Source organism: Crocodylus siamensis, chromosome 5 (genome assembly GCF_052110815.1).
Source record: "Crocodylus siamensis isolate JL-2025a chromosome 5, ASM5211081v1, whole genome shotgun sequence".
In the NCBI taxonomy this organism is placed as follows: domain Eukaryota; kingdom Metazoa; phylum Chordata; order Crocodylia; family Crocodylidae; genus Crocodylus; species Crocodylus siamensis.
Window position 1 is genome coordinate 153,553,956 of NC_143399.1, and position 15,130 is coordinate 153,569,085.

Here is a 15,130-nt window from a genome sequence, read left to right on the forward strand (position 1 = left end):
CCACCTCCTTCCCCTTCTGGTTGCATGTATTATCTCCCCCCACAACGCAGGGAAAAGGAGAGCTCTGCTCAGCAACCTTTCAACTCTTTGCATTACACACCCCTTCCCCCTCATTGTTGCATTGCTGGAAGTAGAACAGTGCATATTTTTCATCCAGGTCATACAGACATGGCAGACCTAGATCCTACCCGCACGTTTCTCTCCTGCAAGCTGAACTCTTTCTAAATAGTTCAGAGGTCAGTAGACCAGTGGCGGGGCCCCAAAGCAGCCTACAAAATATCACCTTTGTACCCTACTGGAGATGTTATAATTTCTATATTTTTGTTGTTACTTGTGGATGGTAATGGAGAAAAAATAAACACATTCTTCCTCCTTTTCCATCTTAATCATCACTTATACTGATCGACCAGTTAATTAGGAGGTCAAATGACTGACTTTCTCAACTATAATTCTCACTTAAAATACTTTTTAAAGTCACTTAACTATTCTTAATCTTTTCACAGAATATTTTTATTTACAGTTGATGGTTAATGTAACAGCTACCAATCTAACCTTTGTTAGAAAACTGAAGAAAGTCTATTTAGAGTGGTTTTATTCATTAACATTACATTACTGGGGGGGGAAATTTTAGATAAATGATTAGGCTTTCTGCAAGGTCATTAAAACCTAATAAAAAGGTATCACTTGCTTATTCTGAAGTTAAAATTAAAAAGTTTTTTTCTAAGGAAATCACACCAATTAACAGGATAAGGCTATAATATTTTCCTCATTTTGAGGTTAAATATTTAACCAAGAGGATTAAGCTCATATTTTGGTTTAGAATTTTTAAAAGCTATCAAAAAGGTGACAGCTAATTCTTTTTAAAATTTGGGAATCTGGATCATTTTTTTTCTCAAGAGGTTTTGCTAAATATCTAGCCAGCTATAAACATGTGTAGATGCTTATAAAAAAAAATCAGTTACATGTCAAATTATAAGTTTCCTTGCAAAACAATGATTGCCCAAGTGTTCTGAGTGCCACATTGATACAGACTAAATTTGTAGATGCTATTAAAAGTAGCCTTTTGTCATACAGCATAAACCAAATTTTACGTTAACATTCTGGATTTACTTTTTAAAGCATTTTGTTAAACAACTTTTTACATTACAAATAAAATAATATAGTGGAGTTCTGTACAAAACTCTTTGCCACATTACAAAGACACTTTCAGCATAACCCCAGCCACATTATCTCCCCCAGTATTGGGGGACTTACATTTTTTTTTTATGATGTTGAACCACTGATTCATGTTTGTATATGAATTCCCACTCTCTCTCTTTAAATATACAGCATAACAGAATGGTCAACTAGAATATTATTTCAAATTCACAATATACTCAATTTAACAGTTTAATGAGAGAACATTTGAACAGTGCTGTACAGACCACATATGTAAACATGAGCACATGCAAATTGCAAGTTAGTACAGATCAAAGCAATACTACTAAAGCAGTCTGCAGTCTGGACTAAAAATCCAGGAGCGGTGATGGCATGTTCCCCTCATGCACATACTGAACACACACAATAGTTGTTTCAGGTGGATTTTACAGGCTCATATGAAGTACAAGATCCTTTAAGAAGAAGGTCAGATGTGGGTGGAAACTGATCATGTTGAACGAAGGGGGAAAAAATTATCTACACACAGGAACTTTTTGCTTATTTTCTACAATGGCCGAGTTGTAAACAGTGGGAACACAAATGCACATTTTGTCAATTGCAAAAGTAATTGTCACTGAAGGCCAATAAGAATTAAGATGACAAACTACACAGTGGATTTAAATGATCATTTTTACTTTGGTGATAAATGAAGCTGAGAAGCATGGGCTTATGAAGAGAGCATGCTTCTTCACAATTGCTGAAATGCAACAGTCCCCATTGGTGGTGACTGTCTCCCCTCTGGTTCAGGACTCCTGTTCAGAAATGCGTCCCTGAATCAGACAGCACTTTATGCTAAAAATCTTCAACTACTGTTTTGTTACACATGTCTTTTTCTGTCCTGTTACATGGGGCTCTCTGAGCCATGTGTAACCAACCGCACATGTAGACTGCAGCGGCCAAAGTACACATAACAAAAGAACTCCTCAACATGCATCAACAATATCTCTTCAAATGAAATTAAATGGCTCCTGTTTACTAACAGAGCTCGTATGAGTTAGGTGGAAAAAAACCCCACTCAGACAAACTGAGGCATGCCTATTTACTGCACATTTCCACATAAAATACAGGACATGTGGAAATGCATTCATTGCTAACTAATGGACTTCACTATTTTCCATGGAATACCTATTAAAAGGGATGGCAAGTAGACTCTGCCACGGAATAAGTGAAGCCTTTCACTCCAGTGTATTGAATCATTAAACAAAACGGCAAAAACAAACTCCCTCCTCCTAGATTGCCATATGAAATGCAATACAGTGCTGCCTTTCATTTCCGTCTCCTTTCTTTATCTTCAGGCAACATTTTGCTTGCCCGGGAAAGGCTCCACAGAGCCAGACCCCTCCCCCCACAGCCCCACCATTGTGCTCCTCACAAGCGCTGAGAATTAGGAGCGGGCCCTTAAAAGCCGGGGGGGCGGGACCCAGCTCAGCCTTCCCGCGTGTGCGCGCGGGGAAGGCGGGCCGGGGCTGCTCGTTCTTCACGTGTCCTCGGCTTGGATCCACCATGAAACTAGACTCAAAAGAAAGAAGAACACAACCTTCTACCTTCACCCCGGGTGGGAGCCATAGGCGGGAGCACGTTACTCCCTCCCCGAGGACTCTCCCGCTTCTTTCTCGCCCCCGCGGCTGCCCCTCCACCCCTTTGTCCTTGTCCCCACCAGCCTCGACCCTAGGGCAGGAGACATGGCCGGACAGGGGGCTCCTTCCCGGCAGGGAAGACCCACCCCTCCCCTCCCCGCCTGGCCTCCCTCGCCCTGCTGCCCGCGCAGCCAATGGCAGGCGAGAGCCCAGAAAGTCACCAAACATGAAATCGCAGGCGGAGACCAGGTCCGGCCCGGCCCAGGCGCCTGGTCCCCGCACCCCTACTCCCCTCAACGCCAGCCTGCACGGGCCACCGCTGCCCGGGGCAGGTGCGCCGGAGTTATCATCTGTTCTCGCCCCTTCCTCCTCCTTCGCCTGCTCCTGCCCCTACCCCGCGGCCCCTCTCCCGCCCCGGGGGAGCAAGCGCGGGCGCCCTAAAAACGCCGCATTGCTGGCGAGTCCCCGGCCCCGGCCACCTCCGGCCCTGCCAACCAGCTCCCGACTTGTACCCGGGCGGCCTTCCGGCGGCGCTGCTTGAGGAGCTGGTCCCTCACTTGAGGCGCTGATTTGTAGTTTGAACACGTGGCTCATTCAAAAAGCCGGAATATTCAAGTCCTTTTTCTCCCTCTCCCGCCCGGCCCGGCTCCTCCCCAGGGCTCGCTCCGGCTCCCCGGCGGAGGGGCGGCGCCTGCCTGCGCGGCGTGTGACACCGCCAGAGCCCGCCCGCCGCCGCCGCCGCGGCCCGGAGGGGCTGGGGGTGAGACAAAAAAAGTAGTTTCCCCTGCTCGTTCCTCCTCCCCACGCCGCCATCCCGCTGCCGGGGCGGGCTGCGCCCCCACCCACCGCCCGCGCCCGCCGCCCCCGCGACTCCGATTTGGTTACAGCGGGTTTTTTTGTTTTTTTTTTTACCCCCGAGAGAGACGCTCGGAGCTGGGGGGGTGCGGGGGTGGGAGGGACGAGGCTGCAGCTTGGGTTTTTTTCCCCTCTCCCCTTGCTCGCTCGCTCTCTCTCCCTCGCCTCCATCGCACTGCACATCCCCGCCGCCCGCCCTCCCCCCGCCCCCGGCCCGGCCCGGCCCGGCCCAGGCCCCCGGCCCCCAGCGGCGCTGCTGCTGGTGGTGGTTCTTCGCCCGGTGATTATTTCTCGTTGCAAAGAAGAAAAAAAAAAAAAGAAGAAAAGCAACCCCCCAGCAAAAAACCCCAACACAGCAACAAACCCCAAGCAAGCCCCGACCCGAGCAAAGCAGAGCCGGGACCGGCCGCCGCGCCCGGGTATCGGCCGGGAAAATGAACAAGCTGTACATCGGCAACCTGGGCGAGAGCGTCGGCGCCCCGGACCTCGAGAGCCTCTTTAAGGACTCCAAGATCCCGCTCGCCGGCCCGTTTCTCGTCAAGGCGGGCTACGCCTTTGTGGACTGCCCCGATGAGAGCTGGGCGATGAAGGCCATCGAGGCACTTTCAGGTGATCCGCCCCCCTCCCCCCACGCGGCCCCAGGCCTGCGGGCAGCGGCGAGCCCCGGGCAGGGGCGGGCGAGGCGCCACAGGCACTCCCCCCTCCCCCGCGGCCGCCTGGGCCCAGCCGCCTCCTTCCCTCCCGCGCTGCGGCTGCCGGGCTCGCCCGCGGCGGGGGGCGGCCTCCGCGCCGGTGCCCCGTGAGGGAGCCGGCGCGCGGAAACTTTGGCGAGGAAAGCGGCGGCGCCGGGAGGGTCGGGGTCGGGTCGGGCCCGGCGCTGCGCTGAGCTGCGCTCGGCTTGATTTCGCTTTCCCTTTGGCTCCTTCCTGGGGCCGCCGCCCCCTGCCCGACCCGGCCCGGCCTGTTTCTGCGTGAGGTGCCGCTCGGGGCGCATGTGGCCGCCTCGGCCCCTCGCAAGCCCCTCGACTGCCGCCCGCGGGGACGGCGCCCCGAGGCCTTTCGCCCGGCAGGCAAGGCTGAGCAGAGAGCGAGCGGCTTCACACCCCCCTGCACGGCCGCCAGTGGCTCATTTTCCCTCTTCCTCAGCCCCAGTGGCCTCATCCTCCCTTCAAAGGGAGCCGTGTGTGTTCCTCGGGGGGTGCATGTGACACACACACATACATACACATGGGCACACAAACCTTTCTCGCATCCTTTTGAGAAAGGGCTTGTCCCCACCCTCGGCACCCCCTCTCAAGCAGCCCCTCTTCCATTTGTATCTCCCGGCAAGGCTCTTGCTCCAGGAACCCTTTAAAAGTCCATCCTTCCAGCTTGTGGTAGATTGTAGCTTGCCACCATGCTGCTGCTTGCAGGAGTTGTTCGTGAATGAACCAACATGTTGCACTCTTGATTTCCTGTGGTATCTTCTCATTCCACTGATGCAGTTTAGGAGGAGGTGGAGAAGAGGAGGCCTCCCACCCCCACTGGCCCACTAAAATCCATTTTCTTTTGTTGCCTTTGCAGGTAAAGTGGAACTCCATGGGAAACTCATAGAAGTTGAACATTCAGTCCCTAAGAGACAACGGTAATTTCTTATTTCTTTTTCTTTCTTTCTTTTTTTGGTGGCACTTAGCCTACCAGAGCAAAAAAACTCAACCCCCTCCCCCCAGTGTAAAACAAACACAAAACATCTTGGGTTTGTGCTTGCCTGCCTTGTGGATAAACAAACTGCTTGCTTAAACATGTGCATGCATGCTGCACTGCCCCTCACCTCCCCCCAAAACCCCAAACCAGACAAAACCCCTAAAGCACTCTACTGTCAAGAACATTGTAAGGATCAGGGCCTTTTCTTTAACTGGCCTGCAGTAAAATGCAAGCTTTTTGTGAAAGAGGTGATTGTGATCAAATAAAACAATTACTACCATTTTTAAATATAAAACCCCTGAGAAGAGTTAAATGTTGGGCATTAGCAGGAAATGGAATGGGATGTTTTGAATCATATAACCAACAGCACTTGAGCTTTGTTCCCAACAAAAAAAAGCATATCTTCTAAATATGCTGGTATCAAATCTTTGATTCTGCCATGTTGGAATGCACAATATTTGCTACTCGTGTAGCATAAGCTTCATCTGTATTTAAGAAGGAGTTTATTTTCTCTGGTCATGTTTTGATCTGGCATCTACAGACATGAGGAATCTGGCGTCTCCCCAGGGAAGCCAGGATATATGCATCCTTTATATGTGTTTACAATTATTTTTTTTCAAAATGATTGCTTCAGGGCTCAATAGTTTGAAATTTCGTGGGCCTAATGTGAAGGAGCAACACTCAGACTCTTAATGCAAATCAGTGGATGGGTATAGCAGTTCAGTCTGCCTCTTTCATAAATGTTTAGATTGTAGTGTGCTCCAGGTTTCTAGAGAGTAATACTAAAATAGATCAAACTTTCCACGTGCTTGCTCCTGACCTCCATTACGCAGACAGGCATACTTCTGAGATTAAATTATTTCACTTAAAAAGGCATGTCTGAAAAGTACACGTTTATTTAGAAAATACTATCTTTTGAATCAGTTGATTTAAAAAGATGTAAGTAATAGCTGCTTTATTGTTGGAAATCTAATCATGGGATTTTGAAAATTTAAATGTTAAATCTTTATTCAGCCTTGAAGGGAAACCAGAAAGTATGCTGGTGGGACTGTGCTGATCTAATGCTAGCAGGAAACAAAGTCTTTTAGATGTGTGTTTATGGCATATTAGTCCTTTTAGTTTGACATTTTTTTTCCTTTGGAGAGTAACACGTATGTAGCCTTTATTGTTTGTCATGCAGGACATGTTTAAACTTCAGTTTACAATAGGATACATTCAGCTATTTCACTATATAATGATTTAAGTATTATGTATGGTTAAAATATTGTTAGATTTAAATCAAAATGCAGTGCACATGTAAGGATTGATCAGTTTCAAAATTGCATTCCAGTCTTTATAGTCTAATCTAGCAGTTACATTGTAAACAGACATTTATTAATCTCTGCACATAATTAAGTGTACTGATGTTTACAGTACTGTAAACAAATTGATTTTGTGCTCCCAAAGTAAACATTCTTATAGTTTAGAAAATCTTTTCTATATCATTGTTTAGTGTTCAAATGTATGGTTTTCCTGTTCTTAGAGTTCAGCGGGGAGAATAAAAACACGTTCCTCATGTAGGTATAGTGTGTGCTCACATTTTTATGGACTGATCCTATTAAAAATATACTTTATTTTATGTCTGTAGTCCCCTGGAGGAAATGTTATTCTGAACTTATTGTTAACATTTTGAGATGCGTCGCATGGTTACAATCGTTAATTATATTTGCATTTTTGCAAATAATTAGTTAGCAAATGCCCACTATTGTTTAATCTGCAAGCCATATTTAATAAATATCTCTCATCAGTGCAGTGTGGTTAAGAATGTTTTTGGAATAGTTCAGGTGGGACCTGTTTGAAATTTTAGAAATTCAGTATTTTTTTTTTAGTACCATCCAAGATAAGCCTGTTGAAAATTAATTCAGTAACTTCTGTGTTAAAAGTTGCTTTCCTTTCAAAAGTGTACAGTACTTCCCTTATGCCAACTCAGCAATTTAGGATGCCCCTTCCCTTCACTCATTGCTTACTGGTTACATATCCAGAGTGGCTAGCTATCTTGTAAAAAGTAAAGCCTTCAAATGTTGAATTAGTTAACTAACTTGGAAAGATACTTATTTTTGTATGTTTGGGGTATGCCTTTTTGAAAAAAACCAACCTGGTATATTTAAAAGGCAAATGGCAATTAGAGCTAGTAATGCGATTTCTGTGAGGAGTCTTCTGTGTGGTGATCAGAGGCCCACCTAATTTGTTGGTATGTAGAAAGTCTAGATTCAGTTTTCCATGGAGCCCAGCTTGCTGATGTGGTGTGATATGGGTTTCTTAGCTGAATGTCACAGGAAAGAAAGTTATGGGGATACTGGTCAAGCCTTTCTTTTAGCAGAAGTGTACAATTAACAGATTTGGTCAGATGAGATAACTTTTGCTGCTGTTCTTATGAAGTACGCGTGTAGTACTTCGAAATTATTCATCATACTGGATTGACTTCCCACATTGCTGCCTGGGGAGTTCCTACTCAATTTATTAATCCAGTTTAAAAACAAATGCATTTTTAATAGGATATGCATATTAATATTTACAAACAGTTTTCTTATATAGTCTTTCACCCCCTTCATCCCCAGATAATACCCCCAGTATTAAGGGTGGGGGTCCTCCGTATCCTTATGCTGTAGGAAGGTGAAAAAGTGTGGTTACTTAGGGCTGCTATAAAGCTGAATTGAGTCCAGAAGACCAATCATTGTAAACTGAGCTTGATTTGTTATTCAAAATGAAATTCTTAGGCCAGGAGTCACTGCATTCCAACCCTTGTTGGGAGGTTTGGATTTGATGTGGGCACACCCACATCTGCAAAAAATACCTTTATACCTGCTGTGAGAGGCAGGTTGGGAGGATGGTGCTGTAGGACAGTCCTTGAAATATTAAAAGACACGTGACTACAAATTGAAAGAGGGAGGCCTAGTTCATGTTTCAGAGAACTGTTTAATAAGCCAAAAGTTGGTTCTTGACTGACTTCTGAAATCTCAAGAGCATGTGAAAGGAATGTAGAATTTCTGCATTCAGACCTTTATGAATTGTGGAAGGCTATTGCAATATTTAGAGGTTTAGGTCACTCAATTCAAAACTTGGAGAAGGCATTGTAAAAATTTTGAATGCTAATTATATTTCTGAAAAGAATGCAGAGTGGTGTTAGTCATGATCACCGCTTCATATTCGTTCTATTCTGAGGCACAAAAATGCAGTAAGGAGTGATAAATATATCTGCATGTTATGTTTTACATATGAACTCTTTAGGTAGTCCCTTACTGTGATCCAAGAGCAGCTGGTATCTACCAGGGCAATGTACACGCTGCAATCTGATTATTCAGACAACACTGATGTCACTTGTTGTGTGATGGGCAGTTTAGCTTAGTGGGGCGGGGGAGGGTAGTGCTGACACTAGCCACCTGGGGTTGCATATTGAGCCAGCCCTTAAAGATTGGTCCTTGTAAATTAAATAGACTTTTCTTTACCTAAAATTAAAATCTGCTTTACTTTATAGAAAAGTTGCTCTGATTCCCTTTTTAAGAGGTTGAACCTGAGTTCTGGTAATTGTGAGGGATCTTTTAGTTGGGAGGTAAGACATTGTCCTACCTCTGACTGCCTTGCTTCATATTTCAGAATAGGTGCAGCAAATTCCTTCTTTGAGTGGTGTGTGTATGTGTGGCCTCTCTTTTTGTTGGTTGGGGTGTAATAAAGTATTGTAGGTAGGCCAGAATTCTTTTTAACCAAGCATTTTGTTCCTTAATAAATTTATTACAGGGACCTAAGTTTTTTAATTAGTAGAGGTTCAGGTGAAATACAATGTGAAGTTTGGTTTTGAAAGAGAGAAATTTTTCTTTAGGTGGAAAAAATGCTCCCTGATTAGTGATATTCAAATAAGTTTCAAGCTGTTGATTATGCATTAAAACTTGTGTACCTAGGTTAATTTTAATACAAATAGGATATGTGTCTCTGGGATGTGAGGAGAAATGGCTTATTGTCTAAAATGCTTGTGTGAGCTCCCCATGGTGGCTAAGCAATCTAAAAGGTCAGATTTTTAGTTAATGACAGTACTCCAGATTTTGTTTTTAAATAGCATGTGCCTCTAAAGTAAGGGAAAAATAGGCAGATGTTAGTAAACTCATACCTAAATGTGTAAAATTGAAGTACCATACCATTGCTATTTTTATGGACATATTCATGCTGTCTTTGTGACTGAATATTTAATATGGCTCATACTTCAGTGAGAATCTGTTACAAGAATTAGGAGTCAAAGTTCTGCCTAGCAGTCCTGCCTCTCTGTCAGGTTTTATTCAGATGGGGACAGAAAACTCTAAGCAAGTTTTATTAATAGGAATGGTGGAAAACCTCAGTCTGGCTAGTTGTTATGGCTACCTGTACATGCAGCAAGTTGTTAGAGTGGGTAGGAATTATAGTTTGTGGAGTTAGTGGAGACTTGATTTGAGAAGATACAAGTTGCTTAGCATGCATCTTTTTCACAGTAAGTTTCTTTTATAGCAGCCTTTTAAAATAAGTCTGATTCATTTCTCTCAAATTACTTTTTAGACTAAAAATCCCAATATATTCTCCTTCAGGAAGTAGAGTCTAAATTCTATTCAGGCAATGGCAAAGTTCAATAATTTTAAGTAATTGTAATAAAAAGACTAAAAATATGGTCAGGAAATGGTTAATTGGATCCCTTCCCTCCCCCCGCAATATGCAATTAGAACACCTGAAATGTGTAGCAGTGCTTTACACATGAAGATATTGCTTGAGATGTTTCAGAAGTTTGACATTTGTTGTAGCATGCAGTAACCTACTTCTTAAATGATACTTTTCATAGAGACCACACTATTCCAGTACTTTGGATTCTTCCTTGGCTTCCGGTTAGCTTCTGGTCAGGGTTTTATGTTGCTTTTGACATGCCCTAATAGGTTTCTGACTTCATTTAGAAAGCTCTTTTTTTTCTCTATGATCTGCCTCTCATAGTTTCAAAAAAATAAAAGCATTTAAATCTAGTTTAAAGTGTAGGGGCTGGTGGCTGAGTATCTTTGGTGTGTATACTCACCTCTGAAACTTACTTCCATCAGTGGTCCAAAATCAAATGTTGAGAGCTTCCCTTCCCACTTCCTTGGGCTTTTGATAAGGTACATGTGAATATTGGTTAGAGATTGTATTGTCATGATTTCTTCTTGGACAACAATTGTAGGATGGGTGCAGAAAATTATTGTTGTTTTATGGCTTGTTCTTATTGTATGAGCCCTCAGATTATGGATTGAACATTCTAAAAAAGAAAATAAATGAAAATTGAAATTTGGTACAAATTATTAGTTGTTATAAAGCATAAATCAGGAAAGTGGCTTCTTACTTTTCTAGAGGAGGCATGGAGAAAAAAATTGCAGAGTGAACATAAATCTTATTCAAGAAAATCATAATTTCCCAAAAAAGTCAATATATTCTTTATATTTTGTGCTGTCTAGATTTGTTGGCGTAAATCTATTTGTCAAACCTATTTGCCACTTTTTTTTTTTTAAGATGCCGAATATGTCTAAAGTGATGTCTGGTTAAATTTGACTAGTTTGCTGTTTGAAAGCTGGTCTGAAAATTTCAAAACATTGGTTTTTAATTTTTTGCGGGGGGGATGGGGCTGGATCTGTTAGCCAGAATATTTAGAAAGTTATGCATAAACCTGAGTTCAAGGGTCTGCTAGTAGTTCCCTGCTTTCCTCCCCCCTTGCCCAATCTGGCCTTCCAGCCTGTAGGTTCTTTTGTATGAGCTGTCTTTTGGCTCTCTCAACATAGTTTTGTAAAGGAGCTTTGGTTTGTAATAGAATGTCATGAGTTCTGATACTGGTGACTGTGGTGAACTGGCCTTGGAATTGAAGTAATTCAGTAATTGCCATCTACCTGCCCATTTAGTGTCACTTCAGGGGTAGATATTACTTCTCTTCACCTTATCTACTGATGTGACCCAGTTGGCTCCTGAATACTCCTTGAGTATATGCTTTGATTTCACCTTTGATAAGTTTAAATCCTTTACTTGCACTTTTTTTTTTTGCTTTTGTTATTTACCTTATTAGTGCTTTGGGCTTCTCTGTCCCAATTCCTTTACATTGTAGCATTTGAAATAGATCTCTGTCTACATAATAATAAATTATTGTACATTACCTATAATGTTTTACTGGCAACAAATTATGATGAACATCCTCTTTACAGGGGAATTCTATGAAAATAGAAACTTAAGTATAAACTGACACTAGTACACTGCTATACTATTATCACTTTGATAAACTAGTTTCCTGTTCAGATCATTATGATGAGAGAGGTCTGAAACCCAGAAAACAAGGTAATTTATCTGCTATGTGGCCTTAGTTAAGAATCTTACATATCTCCTTTTCTGTTGGCATAGAAACTCTTGTTAGCTGTCACTTCTTTATTTAAGGCATATTGGGACATAATCAACTAAAATGGCTTTTTTTGTAAACCTGTTTTATGACTATTTAATAGATCAAAATAAAGAGTAATTGCTGCTAACACTTATAATGGGGCTTTATTGAGGAAGAAGTTGTATGTTTTCATGAAGTCATTTTCTTAATTTATGGTTTTACCCAAAGATTAGTTCCAACTTTTTTGGATAGGAAGTTAAATACTGAAAGGAACATGTTCCTATGGCCAAACTTCAAATGGGAGGAGGGCAAAGATGCCTGCTTCCATTTTATAACTTTTAGCAGCTGTGATTATTTCAATATACCAATATTTTATATAATAACTGTAATATAATAAGCTAATATACAGAAAGTTCAAATAAAATGCTTTGTTAGCAAAGCTCTTGTCATCGTAAACAGATTGCAGTTTAAGATTAAAATACTTAAAATATCTGAAGAATTTTCAAAATAGTCAAGTATCTTTTCTTCAATAGTAATACATTTGAATAGAATTGGAGCTGAGTATTTTTGAAAGATTAATTTTTCATGCTCAGCTGAACACTATCCTAAAATATGTAAGTTTACCTTGTTATCCAAAACATTTCTCCCATTTTTGGAAATAGGTAATTTCTATTATTTTGGTAACTTACTTTTCAAATTTAAATGAGTTTGTAATATAGCTAGAGCTCAGGAGTGGAGGAAATATTCCAGTGCAAACTGGAACTCTCATTAGCATGAACTTCCATTTACAGCAATTGGTAAGTAAAGAGATTTCATTGTAAGAGAATCTTTGGACAGGTGGTGAACTTGGGTTTAGCTGTGTTCACAAAACATATCTAAAGTGTTGGCCTAAATCACTGTTTAGATTGTGACATTAAAAATAACTAGATTTGGATTTACTTTAACAATCTGCTTTTATGTTATAAGAAAGGTATTCCAACCTATTGTGAATAAGCAGAAGAAGACTGGTTAAGAGAAGGGGAAACTCTTTAAAGAGATTACTGTAAGTCTCGTTGGGGGCCTAGTAATGTAAATCTTTTTCACCCGAGTTAAATGCACAAGACCTCTTGAAGGGGCTGGGGGGTGTTCATCAAGAGCAGGTTTGGAGAACGGCATTCAAAATTTGGAATGGCAACTGTGCAAATGGCCTAGCTCAGGTAACCTGACTTCCATTAAGTTTAAAAGAAATTCAAACACAAAACAAAAAAAAGACATTTAAGTTCATTTTCAGTTAACATACAAATATTTAGGATTATTTAGTATACGTGCTCTCAAGGCTTTTTAAATGTTAAGCCAACATGCTAGTTGTTATACATAATATACATTTCACTCCCCACACCCTGCACTCTTCCCCCTTCCTCCAAGTCCTTTTAGGAGAAATTCAAAACAGATGCCTAAATTCTGGGGATATTCCTTAAAGGGAACATTTTTTTTAGTCAGTTTGCTTGATGACATTTTCTTCAGTCACTTACTTAAACTATGATATTTAAAATGTGTTATGTAAATTACTACAAAACTTTATATGAACGACTACTCTTAACTTGTGTGTGAAGAGCAAACTTTCAGAGAAATCTCTCTAGCTATGTGACTGTTTCATGGTAACTGTTATGGCAGTAATGGTTATGAGATTGAAATGATACAAGGAAACTTCAGAAATCTGTCCTTAGAATTGTATTTTTTTTCTTTTTGGAAAACCTTCCAAATATCTAACTTGACGATATAACAAGGAAAGAGAAACTGCACAGTACTTTTGTGGTGGTCTCTTGCTAATGTAAAATAGGATTCTGTAAAGAATATCTAAGTTTATGCAGTGTTTCCTCACTAGCCAATTTGGGGATCTTGTTAAGGACACAATGCACGTATTGTCTTCTTTGTAGAAAGTGTAATATTATTGAGCGGAGAGAGAGCTGTTAGCTTTGAAATTGGACTGTTGAAAATGTTTCAGTACCAGAAGTATATGTAACGTGATTGGTTATGTTGAATCTTGCTGATGAGGCTTACTTCTTGGTAAAAAGCATGCTTTAAATCAGGGACGATTAAATATGACACACTGGATGGGCCCCGTGCAGTGCCATGTCATTCAGCTTGTGGGGTTACCCATGGGTATGGAAATCCAGCAGTCTTTAACTGCCTAGGAGCCATGGCAGTTAATGGTGCCATTGCTCATCCTGCTGCCAAATCTCCAAACCTATGGGGAGCATTACATTCTGGATTGGGCCGATGGACCAACTCTGCATCACTCATCCAGCCTGCGGAGCTTGATATGGCAGACTTAGGGTTATTCTCTTTTTTAAAATGTTTGTCCACTTTTCCTGGGTACATAGTATGATTAAAAAAAAGAAATAAAAACTACCATTCCTAAGAGAAACCTGTTGCTAGAAATTTTGTTTTATTAAGGATTTCAGAACGTAGCACCAAAGGAAGCCATTTTTATTTAGCATGTGATTTGTTTAACCAGCTGTGCTGAAGTTTTTAACCTAGGCTACTTATAGTAGAACCAGTAGTCTTTCTGTTGTGTTGGACATTTTTATAAACACACCTAGACTTAGACTTATTTCATTAGATTAACTTGTTAGAAAAGTGTGTAACTGGATACATGGCTTATAAATTTACTAGTAATTAAAATGAAGGGATGAGGTGTTCTAGAACAAAGCAAAAGTTATGGAATTTGATTTGATAATTCATATAAGACCAGTTAGGTGATTGCATTTTATGTAGCTAATTTCCAGTTTATTTAAATTGATGTTTCTCTTAATCACTGAGGAATTTAATTTGTTTTTTCAAAGACTCACTAGTAAAATGTTATAGAGATCTTATTGCTAATACTAGCTCTTTGAAATGTGCATCAGAAAATTTACCAGTGAATTAAAAATCCCTAAAATAAGATTGCCAAAATGAAGTAAAGCTCTTCAAAATATAAGAACTAAGGTTTTTTATTATTGGTTCATTCACTGATCAAAACAAATTTGCTAAGCTGCAGTAGGCTTCCTTAGTTGTTAGTGCAAATTTTAAAGTTCCAATGTAGCAACCTCTGTTAGATTGTTCCTTATTTTGTGTGTGGGGCAGGGTTTACCCAACAGCAAAATAAGAAATCCTTGTGCATAGTCTATCAAAAAACCCATTTGTTTTGTTTTGGGTTTTTTTTTTTTTGGGGGGAAGGGGGGTTATTTTGCTATGGAAATACCAAAATAGCTATTTTATCTTTTTACAGTAAACTGCCATTAAAACTGAATTACTAGTTGTAGTATACCACATAGCTGAAAGGGGTACATTTTAAATTCAAAACACAAAACAGTTGAAGAGGCAAAAACAAATTAAGGTAATAATAAAGATAAATCTTGTGAAACTGCCTCACCCCTTCAGGTACTTAGCTGTTGGCTGTTAAAGATGTCAAGGTGTT

The 15,130-nt window shown here is 41.2% G+C and overlaps 1 protein-coding gene across 3 annotated transcripts in view; it reads left to right on the top strand.

Moving 5' to 3' along the window:
• Positions 1 to 3,855: 3,855 nt before the first annotated feature.
• IGF2BP3 (insulin like growth factor 2 mRNA binding protein 3) overlaps positions 3,856 to 15,130 on the top strand; it is a 160,118-nt gene continuing 148,843 nt past the window's right edge. The window contains exons 1-2 of one of the 3 annotated variants that reach the window (XM_090046769.1): positions 3,856 to 4,238; positions 5,193 to 5,253. In XM_090046769.1, the coding sequence (XP_089902895.1) occupies positions 4,064 to 4,238; positions 5,193 to 5,253 (236 nt within the window). In that variant the 5' untranslated portion in view covers positions 3,856 to 4,063. The remainder of the gene's footprint in view (positions 4,239 to 5,192; positions 5,254 to 15,130) is intronic. The other 2 variants (XM_090046770.1, XM_090046768.1) reach the window with 2 other exon arrangements.